General features: G+C 37.5%; 2 protein-coding genes across 7 annotated transcripts in view; both read left to right on the top strand.

The window, feature by feature from the left end:
- Positions 1-25,613, top strand: part of LOC144644437 (uncharacterized) — a 56,854-nt gene that overhangs the window by 10,259 nt on the left and 20,982 nt on the right. For 3 of the 6 annotated variants that reach the window (XR_013569113.1, XM_078503920.1, XM_078503919.1), the window contains exon 3: positions 19,901-20,302. The exons of 1 other annotated variant lie outside the window; for it this stretch is intronic. Coding sequence is in view for 4 of the 5 variants with exons in the window: in XM_078503920.1 (XP_078360046.1) it covers positions 19,901-20,302 (402 nt within the window). In the remaining variant the exon portion in view is untranslated. Of the gene's footprint in view, positions 1-17,699; positions 17,909-19,900; positions 20,303-21,384; positions 21,543-22,350; positions 22,538-23,120; positions 23,201-23,842; positions 24,126-24,588; positions 24,716-25,124; positions 25,168-25,613 lie in introns of those variants that run through there. 2 more of the 6 variants (XM_078503923.1, XM_078503921.1) reach the window with 2 other exon arrangements.
- LOC144644473 (uncharacterized) overlaps positions 1-25,613 on the top strand; it is a 34,558-nt gene that overhangs the window by 7,538 nt on the left and 1,407 nt on the right. Inside the window, exons 4-7 of the mRNA XM_078503969.1 lie at positions 1,105-1,387; positions 1,650-1,776; positions 2,272-2,314; positions 3,221-3,783. Of these exons, the coding sequence (XP_078360095.1) occupies positions 1,105-1,387; positions 1,650-1,776; positions 2,272-2,314; positions 3,221-3,349 (582 nt within the window). The 3' untranslated portion in view covers positions 3,350-3,783. The remainder of the gene's footprint in view (positions 1-1,104; positions 1,388-1,649; positions 1,777-2,271; positions 2,315-3,220; positions 3,784-25,613) is intronic.

Genomic DNA, 25,613 nt, shown 5'->3' with positions numbered 1-25,613 from the left:
AGCCAATTTGCTATTAAAGTGCATTTACGTATGACGCAATTTGTTTTCTACTGATTTACATTGTTTATAATATTACATATTATAAAATGTCCGAGTAATTGCGCGCGCTGTGATTGGTCAGTTTGAATTCATTATAGCTCCATAAAGCACGCTGCATACGTCACGCACGTGCTTTATCGAGTTATAATGCACGCTGCTTACGTCACGAGTTTTAGCGCGCGCAATTTTTTTAACATTTCATAAAAGAAATAAAAAACTTTCTCCTCGTGCATTGTTGAGTTATATAAGCACGCGGGAATTTTTAAGAACACTCGAAAAGTGCGAGAAGCACTCGGCTGCGCCTCGTGCTTCTCTAGTATGCACTTCTCTCGTGTTCTTTAAAATTCCCGCGTGCTTATATAACTCAACAATGCACTTGGGTGCGTTTTTTATTTCTTTAGTAAAAGGATTTTAAATTGGTTTAAATTACATGCTACTTTGACTTCCAAATTGTCGGACCACAGATTGCGTGGCCTACATATTATGTGGTTTAGGTCTATGAATTACTGTGTTTGATAAACACACCAAGATGGCTGAAAAAAAAGGGAAATTAATGAATGCTTATCAGTTGATGGTGATGGCTTGTCAGGGAGGGTTTTACTTTAAAGAGTAAGAGTAAAAAGTAAGCAAAACAGCGCATTAAAGTGTACAAAACATTAGTTAGTGTATGTGTGTGATTTGTTTGTGGCCCTATTCACTATATTCCCTTATTTTTTTTTATTATCTGTCTTTATGCTTGGAAGTAAATGCTCTTTCCCTTTCTTTCCCCTCGTGCTCGACTCCGAGTCGAACGGCCCGGGCTCGAGGCCTGGCTGGGGCGCTGCGTTGTGTTCTTGGGCAAGACACTTTACTCTCACATACAGTGCCTCTCTCCACCCAGGTGTATAAATGGGTACCTGACCGGCGAACTTACTGCTGGGGGGTAACCCTACGATGGACTAGCATCCCATCCAGGGGGGAATAGCAATACTCCAAGTCGCTTAATGCTACAGAAACCGGGATAAGCTCCGGCTCTATGGGCCACTTAGGCTCGGACAGACTTTACTTTTACTTTAAATCTTTTAGGCAAGCAAGGACCTAATATGGAATGGCATACCGACAAAATCTGTAATTAGGATATGGAATTCATCATCTCCTGATCAGGAAGGAAATAAGTTAGGTGCTCCTACTGCCACCTTCTCTGTTCCCCTGGAGTCAAATTACAATGGCTCATTAGTGTCACTCACTGTCAACCTGTCAAGGCACTTGAAGTACATTGCCAAAGTGCAGTTTTGTTCAAATGGAGGATGTGGTCCAGATGTTATGACAACAATGAGCTGTGATGTCTGTGAATCCTTGGCAGCTCCAGGTAAGATTCAGTTCATATTGCAATTGGATTTTAAAATGCTCTAAAAGTACCAGGTATACATGATGTCCTTAAATAATTTAAGAAATACAATATTTTTATAATATTGTGTTACTCCTTCCTTTAATGATTTTTTTTAATTACTAACCTCTACTTAAACACACAGACCTCCTGCAGGTAGATATGTGAAGATCATAATTTTATGTGAATTATGGTTATTGATTAATAATTTTCATTTAAGATAGGACAATTTTCTTTTTTGTAGACCCTACATCAGGAAATTACTCAAAGAATGCAGAGTCTTACTGGCAATTGGCAACTGGTACTGGAGTCGCATTGTTCATTTTAGTGGTAGCTGTTATTATCACCATGGTCATCAACAAGAAAAAGAGGTTTGCTTTTTACTTCTTTCAATTTTGGTCTTCATTTGTAGAAAAGTCCAAGTGCAGTGTTGATTTTTGTTAAATATTATTATATGTAAATTACGCATGTGCACATTTAAAGCAGGAGTACAGTATCATGGTTTTTATTGCTTGTGTTCAGTGTCACTCCACTACTATCATGAAAAAAATATAACCAAGGGAAGAGTTGCCAGGGGATTGAATGGAGGGTGGGCTTTTGTGTCTGTGGCTAAAAAAAGCTACTTACAATAGACATTTTTTACAATGTACTTTAGAACAGTCCGTTTTGATTGTTATTTGACATGTGTATTTTTAAAATCTTTTTGCAAATTTTAATTGTTTTAATTTTATATTTAATAAAAGTCAAACGTCCTTTAGTTCTGTTGCTGACTTTAAATTTCCAATCTTAGACTCCTTGCTTGTGAGGGACTTGATAAGCTATTTAATTGGGCATTTGACAAAATGGAAAATCCTTTCTTTCAACAGGCAAAGGAACCATGCGCCACTCCGGGAAGTAATAGGAGACTTGGTATGTTTATTCAGTAATCAGGATAAAATATTTTTCAAGATAAGTGTGTATGGCTACTATAAAATAATTTATTACAACATCTTAATAGTATTTCTTCAGCTTGCATATAATTATATTGTAGGAAATCTCATGACCTCAAGTACAATTCATGATTACTACAATGAGCGACAATAGTCTTTGAGGCAGTTGGTTGAAATTAATACTAATGTAACATTCCCATTTTTCCACCTGAAATCTGGTGCAGCTTGTGAACAACTCCCCCTCCCCCTCCCCCTTTTCAATGTTGTACACAAACAAGGCAAGTCTCGCAGTAAGCAAATCAAACATTGCTTCGGGCGGAGGGGGTAATATTGAAGGGGTGAGGGGTAAAATTTGTCCAAGGTACTCAAAAAGTGCCGAGCATCTCAACACTTTTGGCGCCCATTGTAGGTACGACTGATGTTTTAAAAGCTCTCAAAATTGCACAAATTGGAAAATCTACCAATTCTCCAGGTCAACCACAGAAATATTTGTAACTCTTTGGATCAACTTTAAAATCTTTAAAACTTCGAGCCAACGTCAGAAAACCTCGGAAGTTTTCAAGTGAACTTTGGAAATCTTCACAAAAACTGTGAATAAAGTGGGTTATTTCGTGGAGGAGAACTATGCAGAGAAATAGGTAGTCCTGCAGAGTACAACTTGGGATTAACTGTACTGCTCTTATCCAATCAGAATCGATTAATTTTGGTGCTATAAGTAACCAAGTCTGGTGCTATAAAAATCATATGGGGACTTCACTTGTAGGAAGAGTCTGAATGTTGACATCATGGCAGAGAGGGCTAATTTCTGAATACGTTATCCAATAATCTTCTAACTCACTGTTGGTAGTTAATGCTAACCCTCCATGTATATATCCTTTTTTTATAGCCACCTGCAAATAATTACGAAGAACCTGACTCTGCAGATATGACTTCAGATGATGCAACTTACAGTCAAGTGTATTCATCAGAAACCCAACTGCTTCCTAAAGATGACCAGACAGGACAGTGGGTTTAAGGCTTCAAGCAGCCTTACTGTACTGCCAAAAGGGCAAACATGGAGATAACCACACGATCCTAAATGCCTAAATGCAACTGTTTAACAATTAGGCGTCAGTCCAAGTTTCGTCAGTTAATGGTTGTAAATGCAATGCCACATTCTTGTTTAAAGCAAAAGATTTACTGTAAGGAAATAGTATGTGTTATTTATGTGTTCCAAACTCTTCTATAATTATAAGAAGTCTGTGATTTGTAACTTGGTCATGACATGTGGCTATTGTTACCTTAGTTTAAAGTCAGCAATAGCTTTTCAAGATCCTCAATTATTGTTATTCCTATATCTTAGTAACGACAGTTTTTACCAAAATGGAGATGCTGTCACTCAAGTTTGCAGTGGCGGGAATATGGAAGAAAAAAACAGTTTTTCTTAGCGACTTCTCCTGCTAAAATGGTGTGGTGTGTACACATACAACTGAAAGGGCCCCTCCTTATTTCTTATTTCTTATTACTTATTTCTTTTATTTCACTGGTTTGTATTAATTTTTTAAACCCAAGGTAAAAACAGCTTTTACAAGAAACTATTTACGGTTTTCACTTTGACCAGTTGCTGATATTTATATTCCTCAAAGCTGTTTTTATCACATACAGCACTGTAAATACTATTTAATATCCAGTTTAAAGTTGTATTATTAGTTTAATATTGAGGTTTGTTTTACCCATTATGTTATGATATTTATACATGTATTTATGTTTGTTGTATTCATTCTGTTATATTTTTGTCAAATACTGTATATTCCTGTCACCTCAGTGATAAACGTCCATGTGTAGTATGCTTACAAACAGTGCTGCATTGACTAGTTTTTGACCTAAAAATGTTAGTAACCTAAAAATCCATTTGGCAATTATCATTATATTATTTTCCAAATTGTACAGCACATACATACATACATAGTTGGATTATCATGTAGTGTACATAGTTTCATGCAACGAATACGTACCTGTATTCTGCAATATTTTCCATTACATAGAGGTCACGTGTTTACCCTTACCGCACTTTCGGATAATCAATACTTTATTTCTTAACAGACATATGATAATTTGGAATATATCTACACGTACAAGTACATATCTTTGTGTGAGTTATTAGTTTGTGCGGATTTGTTAGGTGACATGCACATATTTACGTGAGCAGGATTGTATTTATCACGGATGATACAAGTGGTATTTTAGATGTTGTTTTGATCTATAGTATAAAGTGGACTGTCTTCTCTATTGGCTAAGGTAATTTTTGAGCTGTATAGATATTATCCATTGCGTAACTGTACTAGACGTCTTCGTGTACTTAACAATGCATTAAGCCCTGGCCAAACGGCAACGCACTGAAAAGGGCACAAATAGTCGCATGTTAAACTTGTGTAAAAGCTTACTTTGGCTGGCCAAACGTGCTTGCAAGTTTACTCCCAAGTGCATGCAAGTTGTCAAAAAAGCCATTTCAGTGCTGCTGTGATCCAGTACTTGAAGTAAACAGCAAGACTTGCGTAACTGTTTGGCTAGAGCTTTAATTTTTACTCTGCAATTAAGTTACGGAAAATTATGACGTTGCAATTTAGTAGCAATGTAACGTGACACTCGTTGTGTCTAACAGTTAACGTACTAGATATAGCCCATATTTAACTTTTTTTCCTCGAGTCTCTTAATTTTATAGTGACGCTAAGAACAAGCTAAAGTATATTGTATGTTTACTATTCAAACACAATGGAGGAATTGCTGAGTCACTGCTGGATTCGGAATTCCGGCATGATCATGTTCAAGTCCTGCATTCCGACCTTTGGCTGGTTTTCCTTTCGGTAGTCCTGGGGTAAACTCCTTGGCAACGCTTTTTAAGAGTCAAATAGGCTGCCTCCTGCCAGTATGCCATTTCCGAATTGATTTAAGCCTTCCTTTTAAACATAAGGTGTGGTAACCAAACCTTCAAGCCAATTTTACATTAGAGGTTTTGCAAAGGTCCTCGTTCTTAAACAGTGGTAACATTCAATTTGGTAATGGCCTGTTGGAATTCCTAGCCGTTTTGTGCTCGTAGGCAATATTGTCTTAAAGGAACTGTGTCATGGATTTCAGCTTCATTAAGACATAAGGAAATGGCCACCAAATTGAGTGAAATACAAAACACAGTTCAGTTCAACAGTTCAATAACAGCAAAATAATACAAAGAAGATACGGATGGACAAAAATTCAAGACGGTAGACATTTGTTTGTAATGAAGCTATGATTTTTTCATTTAGGTCAAAAGAAGTAATTGGTTCGCCAACATTATGTTTCACAGTGAGTGAAACGAGTTAAACGTAGCCGTGGCACAGCCCCTTTAAAGATGAATTCCAGTCCGTACTGCGCAATCTCGGCTGCAATGTTTATGTGAGCCCACATGAAGGGAATGTTTACAAGCAAAACTAAAAATTCCGCGACAAACTTACCTTTTTCTTTATTATTAACGCCAGATATCCTTGCAGAACAAATAATAACGAGTAGAAGAACCTTGACGCTATTTCAAACCGACGTTTCAGCTCATCGGAAATTCTTGAACGAGGCGAACTGTAATGGCGGACTAAAAAACGTCATGTATGCTGTCACCGAAGTGTAACGTTTCAACGAATTCAAAACGAAAACAAACCCCGAGTCTGCGCAGTACGGACTGGAAATCAGCTTTAAACTCAAAATGTTTTTTTTTTTTTTCAACTCTAAAAAAAATCCATTGGGGAGTGGTAATTTGAAGACATTGTAATTTTACTGTTACAGTATATGATGTAGCCGTTTTAGAAATTAAATTAGGTTAAGAAATTAAGGACTATTAATAATAGTTATCAGTTAAGGTAATCCTCGGTGCAAAAATCGGCACCTCGGTACAATTTATCATCATCATTTCTTTGGTTTGGAGTTATTTTGTATCTTACTTTTTTTACTGGTTTTTACACCAAGGAAAAATTACTAACAGTCTTAGAATTAAAATAGAAAATTGTCTTTAAGTTTAGAACTTAAGAACTTGGCGACAGCCATTACATTTAAATGGATAACTTACAGTGCGGACACTCGAACCGTGAACACCAAGGCCTTTTTTCCCGCTTTTTTGCCATCATCCAATCACGAAATGACTTCATAACGAGGCTGGTACATTTATTGAGAGTGAAACATACCGATTCATGGCTGACAAGAGTGAAATTTATATGTGGCTCAAATCATTATCTCCAAGCATGAAATTAGAAAGACTTTCGCTCCAGTTGGAAAACAGAGGGTTCCGCTCACGAAGGTCACTGGCTTTAATACATGAAATTTGAGGATTTGGACTCGTTCTTTCCGTCTCCTGATAAGCTGTTACTTGCAGAAAGACGCGTATTAATTAGAGGCCGAACTCAACAACATCAAAAAGAAAAGCCCTTGTAATGATGTCAACTCTTGTAAGCTAAAGGAAAAACACCCAGAATTGATTACCGATATTCGCACCGAACAGCGTGAACTAAAGGAAGTTGAATAATAGTATACGAAAGCAAAGAGCGACTACGACGTATTTATAATTAGCGCTTCCCGCCAACGAACTAAATCAAGGTTCTTTGCTATTTATGCGACCACGTCGATCTAAAGAAACAGAACCCAGCGAAATATTTAGATCGTTCTGCCTTGGATAGAGACTTGATGATTCTTCAGCGACGGGTTCAGCGAGCGCTGCGAAATAAACTTCTATTAGAGGAAAATTATGACTGGAGATTGCCAAGTGTTATCGAAGAGAAAAACATGGAATTGTTGACCCTCTCCGAGTGCAGTGAGCGGGAAAAAGGAATGCACGCAAATGGTAAAGTTGTACTTTACTCATGTTACGCTGCACTAAACTGCGTTTGATATGTTCCCTGTTGTGTTTTTATTTTTGCGTGTTTTCATTTCGGCTTGAAATAATGTGCCGGTACACTGTAATTAGTTCAGACATTAGTTCATGCATTTCCGGTTGTGATCGTGCTGTACAAAAATAAAGTTTGACTTTAAGACTACTAGAACGTGACAATAAGGTTGGATCAGAACAGAATCTATTTAATAAAGTTTAGTTTGTAACATACATTCTGTGTCTCATTGCGCTTGAAGGAAACTTACATTTGTGTAGCAACAAGAGCGAGTTTATTTGTTCCCACGGATAAGATAAAAATAGCAACAGAATCAGACATATCCGTGTTTTCTAAAGTATGCTATTTGCTGGACTTATTTTGAATCAGAACAATTTCTATTCTATTCAATAAAGTTTTGTTCTATCTTGTCTAATCTGCGCCTGCATTTGAAGAAAATCTAGTTGTTTAGCGGCAAGAGTGAGTTTATTTGTTTTTATGTGTAAGATAAAAATCTGAGTTGTCAGTCACGTAGCAGCATTTTCTGAAGTTTGGACACAGCTTCGCTAATCTAACAACAGCCGCTGTTGAATCTCACTTGTATACACGCTAGGTTTACATAATTTCTCTGATACCACATATTCGACAACATCTGTTGACATTTTATTTCGAACCGGTGTTTTTCGCGGCCCAGCCAGAGATGAGTTGCTGTCTTCGTAAGATTGAACAACTTTATTTACACATCCGAAGCTAACTCGCATATTTTGTAAAATTTGTCTTTGCGAAAACCCTTGATGATGTAGATCAAGCATTCTTTCCCGATAAACTTGAGGCAGAGCTTTACCATTGTCGAAGCGGTAGATCCCTTGCTGTCGATGAACACCGAGTTTGCATTCACCTTTGCCGAACAGGAATAAAAAAGACTCCGACGGTGGCGATAAAATCTTGAAAGATAACGTGATTCTAGCGAAAAATATGTACTTTCCAGCGTAGTTAGCAGGCGCGTAGGCCATTTCACATTCGAAATATTGCCGAGTCGCTGACATAAAAAACTCACATTATATTTTCCCGCAACCGCTGTGATTGGACGGCGCTTAAAAAATGTTAATCCTTTTGTTTATAAGAAGAGCTCTCATTGGCTAACCGTCAAAAAAGGCCCAAAAAATGTCCAAGTGTTCATGGTTTGAGTGTCCGCACTGTAAAAGTAAATAGTAATAACTTGTGATTGGTAATGGAATTAGATTCTTGGCCCCAATCTCAAAGTATTTTTGAAAGTTTATAATAAAACTGAAATAACTAAATTTTAATTTACAAAAGTAAAGGATTAAGAAGAAATTAAATAAAAGATAGTTTTGGGATGTTATGACTTGCGTTGTCTCCAGGTGGTTGCACTTTTGTGTAATATTTAACTGCAGGCAGTTTGCTGCATGTATAGAAAGTGGGCAATTCATAGCTATTGAGGTAGTTATTGGTGCTGCTTCTTTGTAAAGTTCCCTGTTTAACCGTTAATTGTAATCGCCTCCATTCGGCACGTTTACAACTCGCACCTAACGAGTAAAACATTGTGCAACTAAATGAGTGCTAGAGCCCTGCTGCTGAACAGAATCCTCTTTTATTTCGTATTTGCTGAGCAGGGGAAAGAGACCTCTTTTCCCCTGTTTCGTCAGCTCAGCGAGTAAAAAGAAAAAGGGTGTGACGTTTCGCTCCTTAGAACCACAAATAAGAATAAAATAAACGAGTGAGGAAAAAAACGAACTTTATCATCTCGCATATATTCCAATAATTAGTTTTTTCTTCTTGATCTGTACGTAAGCATTTCAGTTACGAAGCTAATTACATTTTAAAGTGAATTATTTCAGTCTAGTTGATGCTTGTAGGCAAGCAACTCGAAAGAATTTCGACTTTTGAAAAAGAGAGAAACTTGCAAGACAACATAAACGTCTCCTTTATTTGCCAATCGTTTTAACCTATAACTGTTTAGGTTACGTTTAAACTGGACCTGCCAGTGGAACTGTTCCCGACCGGACGGAATCGGCTTCTGTATACATGAGGCCGGTTGGAACCGTTCCGGACAAGTTGCAAACGGTTCAAGGTAAATGTTGTGGTTTCAATTTACCTTTGGTTAAAAAATTTTCAAACCATGCCAGTTTGATTTTTGTGGGGGCAAAGCCTCCACATTGTCAACGACTGAGGGATTTATTTATTTATTTATTTGTGCGTGGGTTTGCTTGCGTCACGTGGTCTTCTGCGAGAGAGCCTGGGGATGAGGTCGGCGGTGCGTGTCGAGTAGGCCATATTGGATTTTGGCGTGTGGTTTCGTGTGGTTTCTTTGATTTCAGCTGTTCCTGTAGCTCACGAAGTCATAGTAGCCAACATTTCGTTTGGCTGGAAGTCTGTGCAGGTTGCACATCAATTCAAGAGGAGCTTTTACGCTTTCGAAAAGCGATGTAATGATCGATCTCTTTCGTATATGTCGAGCTAGCGTCGTACATGTAGGAATATTCGAAAACTAAATCGGGTTTTACATAAGCTTCATTAACGATGGATCTATCTAGAAACCAGAGCGTTGGCTAAAATCGAGTGCGTGGCTGCTTAGCTTGTTCGGAACAAAAGGAAGAGCTTTTCAGATGAATCAGCACAATTTAATACATTTGTACTTGAATCAGTCTATACTGCTATATGTTCTGATATATGTAAATTATTCTTCAATGCATACCTACGGAGCGATATAATAAACAAACCATTTTAGTGCTACTGGTTAAAAAAGAAAAAAAAAGGAAAAAAGAAAAAAAATTGTCTCCTCTGGGATTCGAACTCGGGACCTCTCGCGACCTAACGTTTACCAGTCAGATGCCTACCCGAGTGCTCCACTCTCACATAGTTATGAAGTAAGGTGAAAATATCTTATATCAATGTAATAGACATTCCGCTATCAATGTTTGAAGGACTGGCCCATAATAGCAACCGGCCGGGAAGATTTTTCCTTAAACCTTAAAGAACCTAAAACCCTAAATAAAAAGTAGCTTGCTTGGTTGTGGGTTGCGCTGGGCATGCATCGGACAGAAATTCAAGTACTACTTCGTGTATTCCTTTCATAAGCAGTCAGTTGTTGAAATATTAATTTTTAATTATATATCACGTCAGCATTAAAACGACGATTTTTTCATTTTATTTTATTACCAAGCAAATGGCACCAGAAATTAACAAAAATAATACTATAGTTTCTCCTGCTCGTGACTAACACTACAAATAAATTGTAACTTTACGAAAGTAGTAAACATATAATCGTTGTAATTTCACCAACTTAAGACTATGCATGGAGCAAAGCATAGAAATCATGATATTCCCTACACCAAACAAAATCGAAACTTTCATGTAGAAGCTAAATCAATCAACAATAATAAAAATGAAAAACCGACGAGGCTACGTTCATAATCTTCACCTAAGACGAGAAATCCACAGTAGGAATAATCATCTCTATCAGTCAGGGTTTGTCACCCCTTCCAACCAACGTAGCCAACGCTCCTTATTAAAATGTAGTGTACCTTAGTTATGCCATTCCCTTAGTTTTAATCTTATACAGGAGAGCTAAATACTAGTAATAATCGACCCTTTTACCCTTTATCTAGCACAGCAAACAAAAATCAAAAGTTATCAGATCCAGTTCATAGTCCTTCATTTCCGTATAAGTCGTGGTTTAGTCCAGGGGAGGTTTTGAAGCATCTGAGGCATGCGCGGTTTAGTATACCATCAGGGTAAACACGTGATTGACGCTGACTTTGGACGTTAGCCCAGTGGCGGTCACCAACACGTTGTCAGCGGCTCCTTTAGTGGCGGTGGATTTTGCTGTAAACAGGGCGTAGAAGAAATAGTCAGGTACACAGGAGCCCAAAGTGTGATACCCACGGGCATTTCTGTCTGATTTTTGGCAACATAGCTATTTTTACTAAATCGAGTACGCTGATTTTGAAAATCATTGTTGCCAAGCTCAATTCTTGTGTTAAGATAAAGTTTTTAGGCATTTAATTATGACGTCATTGTCCAAATAAGGAGTTTTCTTTCCTTTAGCTATTTTAAGCAAAATACATCCAGAAATTCTTTCAAAGCATTATATGTGCACTTTAAAAATGATTCTAAGAATTTCTTACAGTTTTTACACCGTTCTATAAATGTCAAATCGTCCGGTGAGAATTGACCACGCCCTCTTATAGAAAATTCACCTTATCACGGGTAAAGTTTTGCATTAAATTTTGTTGAAAAATGAATGTGATTCTTGTAATAATAAAATTTGTAACTGAATTGCTCCACAAACATCAGCGATGTTTGACACACATCATGATGACTGCTTTTATCCACAAAGAGAGTTGCAAGGAGAGACAGAAACAATATAACGAAGCTGGGAATGCTTACATTCAACATAACAACAATTGGGTTGTTCTCGTCACAGACAAATGAGACATTGCATAACACTGCCACGAAAAATCTCACAACTCTAGAAATTAAACAAGATCTTTCTATTGGACAGACGCAGCTTGAAGGATTCGTGGAAGGGTGCCTACTATCAGGAGGACAAAACGGGGTTAAAACAAAGCTGTTCCACAGAAAAGCTGTTCTTCATGCACTTCCCAGCTCACTGAGAAAACGCACAATTTCTAACGAACGAGTCATCAGATTTTCATGAAATTTTACATGTTATACTTTATTAAGCAAGAAAACTGCTTACAAAAAAAGCCAGCCAGTTGGGTTCAATGTTTTTTCTCAGCCAGCTGGAAAGTGCATGCAGAACAGCTTTTCTGTGGAACAGCTTCGTTTTGTCCTCCTGTACTATCTTCAGACAGAGAGGAAGAACGGGAATGGGAAGAAGGAGCGGAAGAAAACTTCCGTGACACTATTCGCAAGAATAATCCACCTCTATTTGCCAGCCTTTATAAAGGTAAAAGTGCTGCAACCTAGCTCCAAAAAAAGACAGTTTTTGCATGCAAACCAGAGTATCTTATGTTTTCTAGTAACGGTGTATTAAGGCAGGCGCGAGATAAACATGCAAGCCATTTTGTAGCATGAGCTAATGCCGGTGCCACTGTTTCTCGCAGAAATGAACCACACAAATCGAGTGGGGAACAAGCCCATTTTAGCAGACGTTCTGACTGAAAAGGTCAAGTGCCTAGAGTCAGTTACACGTCAAATTAAAGGTGCTTTGTTCTTCGATGGCTTTGCCCTGGTGGTAGCTATTGGAAAACCAGAAATTCAAACTGCTTTCGGTGGCTTTGCGGAATGTTACGTGAACATTGTGTTACGGAAAGGTCCTAGATACAAGAGGATCGATGTGTTACTCGATGGGAGGCACTCCATTAAAGCAACGACAAGAAGTCGACGCTCCGAGAACACGGCGCGGCCTGTGAGCAGAGTTACGGAAGTAAACGAAGATGTCCTCGAAGCTGACACCATCGCATCCGTGGAGAAGTTTTTTGTTGAATGTATAAGAAATCGGAGGACTCATTGGGATGGCTCGTGTTGTGCTACTTGGCAAAGTCAGTAGCCCAGAAAAAGCTACCACATACTTGCGAGGCGTTTAAACCGCGGTGTGGCGCCAGACACACTGAGAAACCGCTGCTTTCGAACCCAGAGTAGACACAACTAGTGAGTAGTGCAGAAGATCTACTAGTGCCTGTCTTTATATGACACCTAATCCAATCCGAAGGCTTGTCTGGAGATGTTTTCATGCCAATCTGACCACTGGATGTGCGCCTCTTCGCTATAAATTCAGAAAATCGCATGTCATGTGAACTGGGCTCTGTGCCGAACCAAGCCCCTGACCGACGCTAATTGCTGTATCAACCTGCGCTAAAGCTCTTAAAAGAAGCTTGTAAAAAAGGCAATATTAGTACAGTGTTTTTGTAAGAGTTTAGAAGATATATTAAAATATTTACAATATTTTAAAATATAAAAATGGTTTAAACAGATCTAAAAATATAAAAGGATACTCTAAATTTTCGATCGCCTTCTGCGGTCTTCTTCAGAGAATGATGGATTTTGCAAGGTTCGCAGAATTCTAATAAGTTGCATTGACGTTATTGTTCGTTGCCCCCCTGGGGAGCAACTAGCGATGCGTAAACCCTTGGAAAGGGCGCTCTTTCGTTTATAGTGTTTTTGTCGAGGAAAGAATGTAAAGACTCCAGAAACAGTCTTTTGTTCTTGCTGCTTACACCTGTTTCAAGAATTTCGGCGTAACTTGGATGTATGTCGTGGCCGATTTCTGCATGTTGTTTAATCGCGGAGTTGATATTTCCGTTTGTTCCGGGCTTGCGTTCGGCTCCTCGCGATTTCCAGCTTCTTTTGCTTTCCCCAACGTATGCAAATGAGCATGTCCTGCAAGTCACTTTGTATACAATTCCTTTCAACCGCTCTTTATTCGGTCGGTCCTTGGGCTTTTTGAAGATATTTCCTAACGTTCGTACTGGTTTAAACGCTGTCTTGATGTCCCGGGGGGGGGACTCCTATATGAGAGTGACGGGGATGCTCGTCGTCTCGCTTAGGGGTATAAATTTTGGACTTTGGGTCTCGCTTAGGGTGTTCAAGGGAAAATGTAAGAAAATGACAATATTTTTATCCGTCAGGGTCTCGTTTAGGGTTGCACACGAAGAAATATACAAGTATAGTTCTTTTTCTCAGAATTTTGGTATCTTTTAGGGGTCTAAAATAGCTTGAGCCACGCCCAGATTGGTCTCTTTTAGGGGTTCTTTTCAAAATTTCCGACGAGCATCCCCGTCCCTTAAATATGGGAGTCCCCCCCCCCCGAGCTTGATGTTTTCGCGGTTCAAAATCCGTCGAACGCGCTCCGACACAAACTGGCTTGATTTTCATCAAAACGGCGTAAAAACTGTCAGATATTCTTAGAATCATTTTTAAAGTGCACTTATAATGCTTTGAAAGAATTTCTGGATGTATTTTGCTTAAAATAGCTAAAGGAAAGAAAACTCCTTATTTGGACAATGACGTCATACTTAAATGCCTCAAAACTTTATCTTAACACAAGAATTGAGCTTGGCAACAATGATTTTCGAAATCAGCGTACTCGATTTAGTAAAAATAGCTATGTTGCCAAAAATCAGACAAAAATGCCCGTGGGTATCAAATTTTGGGTTCCTGTGTACCTGACTAAAACCTGAACGGTTCTTGTAAACACGGACTTGTGGACGCAACACAGTAGCGTCGAACGTCGAGGAATCTTCGACTTTGAACTTAAAAATCTCAGTCGAGTCAGTGTTGTAGACAAAGAATATCACCAGTCCTCTTCCACGAATCGGCACCGTGAATTCACTCCTGGCGTACAAAACCCTTACCAGGACGCGACTCGGGTGGACAATGTTGGCGGAGTTACGCTCGAAGTTGAAGTTCTTCTTGGTCTTGCCTCGGAGTTTCAGCTTGAAGGGAACCGTAGGAGTGGCGAAAGAAGCCATGAAATGGGCACCACTTGTACCAATTGGGGTGACGGTAGTATTGCTAAGAACTTTGTCATCTTTGCTCAGGATTTCAAGGATTAGCGATGTACTACGGATCTTATCGGTTGCCCTGACTATCAAGATTGCGTGTGCGGACTTTCCTGTGGTGTTAGAAACAACAAAAATATAACTAGAGTTTTACTTACTTCCCTGAGCCTTTCATCACTCTTTGTTTAAAGCTACTCTAGATCTTGGCAGGTTACTTATACCTCTTATCAACTGGGCATAGTACTTTCGCAGAGACGTATATTTAAAGTGTTTGTTTCTAAGCCAACCACTGTTTTAGTTATGTTTGATGTGCCTCTACGTGTTCCTTTTTTTAAAACAAGAAGAAACAACTGGGAAGTCAGTCTAACGTACATTAAAATAACCAGGTACAATGGAGCAAAATGGTTCATGATGAACTTTTTGAGATATTCCTTTAGTCAGTAGGGGTATACAGGAAAAGCCTTGTAAGACATTTTGAGTGTAGTAACACTGTTCAGCTAGATTTACTTGTCAGGTATAGTTTGGCGATCGAGGCCGTAGGTCAAATCAAACTAAAACTGACGAATATCATGGATTGTTCCATTGATGGAACAGTTTAATTCCAGAGTATCATTAACAGCAATATAGACATCTTGCCATGACTTCACTTGACCTGAAACAAAATGGAGTCAGTATACAATTATTGTTTGTTTTAAAATGATTGAAACAGAATTAAATTTAAATAAAAAATCACAACTGTGGCGAGGTTGCCTATTTACCGAGTTAGGATTTCGAGTTGGATTTCGAGTTAGGATTTCGAGTTGGATTTTCGAGTTGGATTTTCGAGTTAGAATTTCGAGTTAGGATTTCGAGTTGGATTTTGGAGTTGGATTTTGGAGTTAGGATTTCGAGTTGGATTTTCGAGTTAGGGATTTCCGAGTCAGGATGTAACGAAATCACCGAAACAAGCAAAACTTCAAGATTTCCGCCACTTACCGTACTATACACTCCGTTTAGCCTACTACGCACTCCGGTTAGCCTACTATACACTCTGGTTAGCCTACTACGCACTCCGGTTAGCCTACTATACACTCTGGTTAGCCTACTATGCACTCTGGTTAGCTCACTATACACTCCGGTTAGCCTACTATTCACTTCCGTTAGCCTACTATGCACTCCGGTTAGCCTGTTTACGGTTAGCTTTCAATAATTGTTATGGGTTTTGCTTCGTCAAAAAAATCCTGACTCGAAAATCCTAACTCGAAAATCCAACTCGAAAATCCAACTCGAAATCCTAACTTGAAAATCCAACTTGAAATCCTAACTCGAAAATCCAACTTTCTAAACCGTATGCTTCTACGAGTCTACATTTTTTATTTTAAAACTGTACGATTCTACAGTTTTTAAACTGTACGCTTCTGCGGCTCTATGTCACGTTTCTACAGGTCTATGTTTTCCTTCTAATCTCTACGCTTCTAGGGCTCTCAATTTTCATTGTAAACTGTATGCTTCTATGGCTCTATGTTTGATTTTAAACTGTACCCTTCTATGGCTGTACGCTTTTATTTTTTAAAAACTGTACGCTTCTACGCTGGGCTGTACATTTTCATTCTAAACTTCACGCCTGGGACAGATATTTTCAAAGAGTGACCCTTTAAGCAGAATGGTGGATTGACGGAATGGCACTAGTTTTCGTGCGGTTAGCTTTAGGGGTGTAGAATGGTCCTTGAAAAATAATGAGTCTTGGCAAATTTAAGGGGAGTCTCAAAATCTCTGCCTAGCAAGCAAGTATCTCGGAATCCTGAGCTTGCAAAAATTAAAACTAGTCTCGGAATTTGGAAGTTTGAAATTGGAGTTTCAGAATCTTGCAAGCCAAGTAAAAGTTTCTTGTGAATGCACTGTCATAAAACAAAAGCATTTGAAACAAAGAAAAATAGATATATAATGCTCTATAATGCTAGCTTGATAATTTGCCGTTCCCATTTGTTTAGAAATAATTTTTAGTATGATGCAAAGAGCAGAAAGATAGCTACGCAGCGCTATAAAAGTCTTAGGCTCGGATTTTTGCATCACAGCATCTCGGTCTCGGATTTTCCTGAATAGGGGACTCGGCATCACAGCCAGTCTCGGACTTTACATTTCTACACCCCTAGCTTTTATTTGTTGGTCAGGGCAAAAGTATATGTAAGTTGCCCTGACCAATTAGTGCCAGTCCATCATTCCGCCATTCTGCCGAATAGGGACACCCTTTTCTAATGCCGATGATCTGATTGTTATTCCCATACGGCGGCAAAACAGTGTCCGGTCCCTATATAATTATATCAACAAATCTCTGTCTGTAACATCCTGAATATATTGTACATGTATATACACTGTAAATTTTGTAGATATTGTCGAAAAATTATATATAATATTGCACTATAAAGCTAGTTAAGTTTAATTTAATAAGAAATCTACATGCATGATTGATTGTGCATATTTCGCGGTTTAAACCAATTTACGACTTAAACACACCTAGCCAAGCTACACCACTAACAATAAGTTTAAAGTTTCACAGAATAATACGAGGTAATACGAGAATCAGCGAGAATATAGCAAGAGACAGCTCTATTCAATAAGCTTATTATATATTGCTATAACTTAATTTAAAAGGCTTAATCCAAAAATGAAATGATGAAATGATTCAGTTTCACGCTCTACGATTGTAGTCTTCATTAAACAACTAGAAGAAACTTTTATGCAACAGTCAAGAACGAAACACCATTTTGAAGAAGTAAAAATACGCTGCTCACATGACTTCCGCCTCTGTGCGTAGCAAGCGAATATAAATTCCGTGTACGCGCGCAAAACTGAAAATTCCTTCGCACGCAGAAATTTGGGCAAACAACGCTTGATCAAAACAATAATGCTTTCCTACCTGCCTCCTTTGTCTCCCCAGCGCTTACATGTTTAAACGGTCCAATAAATAAGAATAAAACGCCACTTGCTAGCACGTTCATTAGCATAATTTGCTTACAAAAAGCTACCACCTTCAGGCCGCCATGTTTGCACATGCCAAGAACCAATCAGGTGGAAGAAAATTCTGGGAAAGAAGTGACTTCCGGTTTTCCTGGAAGGTAGCAACGGATCAGCCATGTTGTTTTGCGTAGCTTTTGGCGGGTTCCAGTTTATGCACCTAAAGCATGTTTGAATTTCATGGAACTATCCATCTGCTAGCCTCTTTATTAGTTGCCATACATCATGTTTCAGGTGAGCATTTGAGCTTTCCAATTTAAAAGAAGCAACGTTGATTTAGAGTCATTACGTTCGTTTGTCATATGAGCAGTTTGACCCTTTGGCGCTTGGCATCGAGGTCGACACGTCTCTTCATGCCGAAGATGCGATCCGATTTCACGAGTTTGAATTTCTGCCAAATGGTCAGCAGTTCTCTTCGATTAGTATTTCGTGGTTTCCTTCTCATCACCGGACATAATGCAAAAGATGGCGGAAATTAAGCTCATCATGAAGCCGCTTGCTCAACTTACGTACACTTTCGGTTTCGGAATTGTCAGAATACTCTTGTCCTTGCTTTTTGCAAGCCGTTAATAGGCTAAATAAGGGAACAAAACGAGAGTGAAGCTTGACTCCCAAGGTTTGATTATTCTTACGTCACTGTTTCTGTGATCATCTAGTACATGTACTGCCAGGTAACAAATCTGGGTTTGGGTGAGGGGGGTGAGAGGGTAGGAGAGTTGCAAAGGGGGGTGGGGGCGACTTTTAGCCGACTTCACCTGCGGGGTCTGCCACTATTGGCATTTAGAGCCAATTTATTGCGGTTTTCAGTGGTATGCAGACTCTGAAATTCAATTCTCAGCCAATGGTTTACACTTTTTGCTGCCGTCAATCATCTTAGGGGACCTTTCTGGAAACAGAAGTTCATTTCAACCAGGTCAAAAGGCATGTCTGTCAGTTGTGATTGGTAGATTTTGATCCATTTTGTTTGTTTCTGTTTTAGATGGTTTGTCCTTGGCTGTCACCATAATTACAATCGTTGGCAGCGAAAAACAGATCGTTAGTTGAATTTTGAATTTCGGAGTTCGCATATCACTGAAAACCACAATAAGCATGATTTAGCAGCTGACTCCTGTTTAGTTGCAATCTATCAGTGGCTGTGAATCCTTCTAGGTTTCAAAGTCTGCAAGCCTGCATTACATGTATGGGTAGGGGAAAGGTGGGTGGAGAATGAATGCGATGGGGGAAGTTCAACCTCATTCCCAGGCCTTCTCTCTCTTCTTTTCCTTTCTTGTTGTCAAGGAGAGAGATCCCCTGTAATACTGGTCACATGACCGTTTCTTATAAAAACGTTTTCATCGGGATATGGTGACCATATGTTTTGTTGATCTTGACTGGAGCAAAAGAACTGGTGATCACTAAATTATTATTTTTTGCCTACAGATTGTGTTACATAGTCTGTGTCTAAATATATTAAACCTAACATAAATCTGATGGAGGTGAAATGTAAGTCAGCTGAATGTAATATCGTTTAAACTCCAAGATTCCGCATAAAGAAGAAAATAAATTATGTTCATTTTATCAGTTTGATAAATGGTATGTGAACAATATTTTGCATGATCCATAAAGCATTGAGAAAATTATCGGTAGCTCCAGAATCATTCTCACAACTTGATTTCTTGGGGATGTGGAGTCATTTGATGTGATGTAATGTTCATAGCATATACTGCAACCCTCCAAGTTAATTTTTTTTCTTTTGTGGCCATTTGGCCACCAACTGCTCAAGTTAGATCGCCAATGAAAAATTTTAGTCGCTAAATTAAGCTAACACTTTCAAAGAAGGATTATCCTTCTTCTCCATTTTAGTCGTCAGGCTGGTGACTTCGTTTCCAATTTAGTCGCCAGCTCCAAAATTTTAGTCGCCATGGCGACTAAAATGGCCTTAACTTGGAGGGTTGTACTGTGGCATAATATGTATGCTGTGGTTTAAATTTTACTTTGGTTTAAAACTTTTTAAACCAGTTTGATCTTTATTTTCAATTGTCTCATATTCACTATCATAAATATATGAAACAAAAGGAAATAAAAATCAAACTGGTTAAAAAATCTTGAACCAAAGATCAATTTAAACCACAATATTTACGACAAAGCAATTGCCTTGAAGTCTCTAGTCTGCATAATTTTTGTTTAAAATTATATTATTTTACCTGCACTAACTGGGTCCATTTGTATTAATAATTTAATTTTCAGGTAACAATAAAGTTCCCACTCCGAAGAGACCTGAGCTTTTTTGTTTTGGATGGCCTAATGTAACATCTGTGACTGTTTCCATAGAAGAAATACCTGTTGACGGAATTGTCCAGTATGACTTGTTTTATAACAGAACATGCCCCTTTGTGTCTTTGAATGGATGTTCTTCAGCTGTAACAGATCTTAGCCTAGTTGAAGGGTGCCGAAGAGTAGAAAATCAAACACGTACAGCAGTACGCACTTTAGCAACCAAGGATTTTAGTTGTACTATTTGTAACAGCACTAAGAACTGCTATCATATGGGGATTACATGGGACTGTGATTTGTGTTTGTACGTGAGGGTGAACACATCTTCTGGCTCATCACATGTCTGTACAGAACAAAACGTCAAAATGAAAATTGGTGAGTACACTAATCTGTGTGATACATGCATGTGTATATAGATGTATTAATTTTTATAACTAGTTAATAAGTGGCTTAAAGTGTGTTTGGACTCTGGCCAGATTGAGTGGTCTTAATTACTATGCTGGGTGACAGTATACGTACATGTAGCTGCATGCCCCCAAATTATGGAAATGGAATGATCTTCCCTTTTTATTAGAAATACTTACAGTAAATCTGCGAATAGTAATTACTTTTTAATAAAAAGTCTCTGTTTTGGAAGGTGTTATTAATATTATTTGTTAATAGTATTTATTTATTTTATTAACTCATATTTGAACGATGTATTTTAGGATTTTGAGTACTGTAATAATTTACTAGGTTTTCAAGTACAGTAGAACCCCGGTAATTCGAACTCTGAAGGGAAACAAAAAACCGTTTGAGTTAGCGGGGTTTCGAGTTATCGGGGTAGATTGAATATTTAATTTGCCAAGTTAATAATTGATAGTTTACTGATTTAACAGCACTTCAGTAAACAGCACAGTGTAAATTAAACTTATCTTGTCAGAAACTCTAACACGATCATAAATTCTTAGGATAAGAGTGGAAAAGGCTGTCAAATACATGATCTGTTTTGTTGCTCTAATCAGTGGGCAACCGTGGTGAGTTGCAAGAACCGGGATTCGAGTTATCGGGGTAAATTTGACCCAAATTTTGATCAAGGGAAACTAAATTTTGTTCGAGTTAGCGGGGTTTTCGAGTTATCCGAGTTCGAGTCAACCGAGTAAAAATGACTGAAAAGTGAGTTCAAATCCAAGGGAAATGGAAGTTTGTTCGAGTTAGCAGGGTTGGTCGAGTTATCCGAGTTCGAGTTACCAGGATTCTACTGTAGTTCTAATTTCTCAAACATTGCAATGCACAGCTGAAAATGTTCTTTTGATATCTGCACAATATAAGTTAATTTTATTTTTATTTACATTAAGTTGAGTGCTATGAAATTGATGTGGCATACATGTACACTGTATGTTGTTTTGGTTCAATGGGTAAAATTGAACCACAACATTAACATGTACACTGTATTAATTACTTATTCTTTTTCATAGTTTTTTCTCCACCAAAGGCAATACAGCTTTTAGCAATGGCAAAGAAACAACTAACTGTTCTGTGGGAACACCCTGAGGGAATAGAACCATCTGAATTACTGATCAACTATAAAGTGATTCTACAAGATCATTTTGGACAATGTTCAAATTTTGTCAAGGTAACAGTGTTAAACTTGGAAAATATGTTATTTTAATTTATTTTATTTTTATTTTTATTAATGGTAAATTGTGTTAGAAAAAATAACATTTCATGACTTTTATTTAACTTGTAATTATTAGAAAATTCTGTGAAATTGCATGGAATAACACTTGTAGTTAAAGCTGATAATAAGCCAAGGAGGCCTGCCCAGATGGTTAAAATCAGATGATATTCTGCAAAATAATATTAAGCAGGATAATATTAATTAATTATTGTTAACTGTCAACAAGATATTTCACAGCTGAACATACTGTGGTTATGTGGCAGTTTGCAAGACTTCTGACAAATCTGTGCAACTAAGCTACATTGTATATGCATATCACTGGATATGATGACGAATAATAGTTATGACTTTTTGAGCATAATTATGTGGGCATCATAACACTCTGTTGAATAACAAAGTATTATTGACGTATTAAGTTAAAGTTATTTTTTTAATATTTGTATTTTATTTTTAAGCTATATGCATATCACTGGATATGATGACGAATAATAATTACATGTATGACTTTTTGATTATAATTATGTGGGTATCATAACACTCTGTTGAATAACAATCTATTATTGACTATGAAGTTAAAGTTAATATTTTTTAATATTTGTATTTTATTTTTAAGCTATATGCATATCACTGGATATGGTGAATAATAATTATGACTTTTTGATCATAATTATGTGGGCATCATAACAGTGTTGAATAACAATGTATTATTGACTATGAAGTTAATAAAAGTTATTTTTTTAAATATTTGTATTTTATTTTTTAGAAAATATATGGAAATGGGAAAGTTAACTCTCATAGTTTCACTGATTTAAGTCCATGGTCTAACTACTCGGTGACTATCTGTTCTGGGCTAAATATGGCATATATACCAGTAAATGATACAACATGCACCTGCGGTGATGACCATCATCTACCAGGAGGGCCAGTTTTCAACCACACATTGCCTGAAGGTAAATTTCTGTAAACTCCATGAGCTAATTATTAAATTTTTATTTATACAAATGTGATTAGAAGACTAACTTGTGGCAGACCTTTGGTGGGTGCAGCCCACCCCAACCTTCTTCCTTTTGAACAAAAAAAAGACCCACCATCATCCTATCGCCCCCCCTCCCCCCCCCCACCCCTTCCTTTTTGAGGCTAACTCCTCCAATCATAGATTGAACCTAATGAGACAAGTATAAACATTAACTGAGTCATTGTTTGCGTGATATACTGTTACCCTGACCTCAACTGGACAGCGGGCCAAGGATTTTCTTTAATTTTTTTGGTAATAAAAAATTTTAACATACTTTTATTGGTTTTTGTTTTCTTTGACTTTTTTATTTCTTTGAGAAATGAAGAAACCCAAGATGAAAGATAAAAAGTGGTGGCTGTTTTGAAATTGTGTGATATTAAAAACCTCCAAATTTCTGTTGATTTCCAACTTTGTTTCCCTTAAAATCATGGAGTGGGGGAGGGGGGGGGGGCATTCTTTCTCCACCCTGGTCTGAAAAAAAGAGTTTGACGGTTTTCATGTTTAAATTGTTTTTGTAGAGCCAAGTGAACAGCCATTGCTGGAGCCATGTGAGGCATTTTGTGATGACACAAACTTCAATGCCACCCTTAAATGGAAGGTATTATTCACTACATGCATGTAGTAGTTTTGAATTCGAAGTTTCAGTAATATTTTAGATTAACATATTTCCTTTTTATGGTTTTAAAGCAAAGAAAATAATTTTGAAAACTACTAAAATTCTATTGCATGTACATTTTTTATATATAAAATAGTTATGTATGTATTTTTGACAGCCAATTTGCTATTAAAAGCGTATATGACACAATTTTTTTTACTGATTTACATTGTCCATAATATTACATAGTAAAAGGATTTTAAAGTTTATAGATTGAAAATAACTTGAAACCAATTGGTTCAAATAACACGCTACTCTGACTTCAACATTTTCGGACCACAGATTGCGCGGCCTACATATCATGTGGTTTAGGTCTGTGATGTCACTATGTTTGATAAACACACCAAGATGGCTGAAAGCAAACGGAAATTAATGAATGCTTATCAGTAGATGGTGATGGCTTGTCACTGGGAGGGTCTTTCTTTAAAAAGTAAGAGTAAAAAGTGTGCAAAACATAAGTCAGTGTATGTGTCACTAATTTTGATTTGTTTGTGGCCGAATTCACTATTCCCTTATTTATTTTTTTATTTTTATTAACTGTCTATATGCTTGGAAATAAGCGCTCTTTCACTTTAAATCTTTTAGGCAAGCAGCAACCTAATATGGAATGGCATACCAACAAAATCTGTAATTAGGATATGGAATTCATCATCTCCTGACCAGGAAGGAAATGAGTTAGGTGCTCCTACTGCGACCTTCTCTGTTCCCCTGGAGTCAAATTACAATGGCTCATTAGTGTCACTCACTGTCAACCTGTCAAGGCACTTGAAGTACATTGCCAAAGTGCAGTTTTGTTCAAATGGAGGATGTGGTACAGATGTTATGACAACATTAAGCTGTGATGTCTGTGAATCCTTGGCAGCTCCAGGTAAGATTCAATTCATATTGGACTTGGATTTTAGAATGCTCCAAAAGTACTTGATGTCATAAAACAATAGGAAATACAATATTATTGTATTAGAGCGGTTTTCACTTGAGTGTCGAAAGTAATTTGCGTTTGCTTTGGTTTTGCATTACTACGCTTAGTGATTGGTTTAAAAATCCCACTCATGCACGTTTTCCCGCACTTTGTGCCTGCGACATGTACATGTATTTGCTTCAAGTTTTGATTGGCTGACTGGTTGGTCTGTGTCTTTTGTGATTGGCCATGCCAGGTTTTGGTTTTACTACACTCAATTGAAAACTGCTTATTCCTTCCTTTTGATTTAACCTCTACTAGCAGACGCCTCCTGCAGGTAGATATGGAACATCAAATGTGAAATACACGTATGGTAATAAGTTGATTTATTTAATGATTTCCATTAAAGATAGGACAATGTTCTTTTTTGTAGACCCTACATCAGGAAATTTCTCAAAGAATGCAGAGTCTTACTGGCAATTAGCAACTGGTACTGGAGTCGCATTGTTCATTTTAGTAATAGCTGTTATTATCACCATGGTCATCAACAAGAAAAAGAGGTTTGCTTTTTATTTAACTTTCAATTTATGTCTTCTTTTGTAGATAAGTCCAAGTGCAGTATTGATTGTTGTTAAATATTATTATATATAAATTATGCATGTGCACATTTACAGCAGGAGTACAGTATCATGGTTTTTCTAGTTTGTCTTTTCACTCCACTGCGCGCTATGCTCCACTACTTACAATAGGCATTTTTTACAATGTACTTTAGAACAGTCCATTTTCATTGTTTTTGACATTTTAATCTTTTTGCAAATATTAATTGTTTTTATAAAATAATAGTCAAACGTTCTTTTGTTCTGTTGCTGACCTAAAATAATTTCCAATCTTAGACTCCTCGCTTGTGAGGGACTTGACAAGCTATTTAATTGGGCATTTGACAAAATGGAAAATCCTTTCTTTCAACAGGCAAAGGAACCATGCACCACTCCGGGAAGTAATAGGAAACTTGGTATGTTTATTCAGTAATCCGGATAAAATATTCTTCAAGATAAGTGTGTAGGTCATGAATTAGAAAGTATAATATAAAATAATATTTCAATATCTTAATAGTATTTCTACAGATTGCATATATAATGATATTACATTGTAGGAAATCTCATGACCTCAAGTACAATTCATGATTACTAGGTCTGACTGATGTTTTAAAAGCTCTCAAAATTGCACAAGTTGAGAACTTACACCAAAAGTACTTATCATAATCACAAGCATTTGTACCTGAAGGTTGAGCACAGTTTTTAGTACGGTACTTGTTTAAAAACATGACCGCTTGGAGTGGTAAACTGTAGAAATCAGTTTGTTTGACTTTGGAATATTCCAGGTTAACTTTGGAAATGTCGCATGCAATCAAAAAAATAAATCAATCAATCAAAACTTTATTTAACAAGGGTGACACGT

This window comes from Oculina patagonica, chromosome 2 (genome assembly GCF_052425735.1).
Source record: "Oculina patagonica isolate OP01 chromosome 2, crgOcupat, whole genome shotgun sequence".
Lineage (NCBI taxonomy): Eukaryota > Metazoa > Cnidaria > Anthozoa > Scleractinia > Oculinidae > Oculina > Oculina patagonica.
Note: the sequence above shows the minus strand (reverse complement) of the source record. Positions and strands in the feature narration are given on the sequence as shown.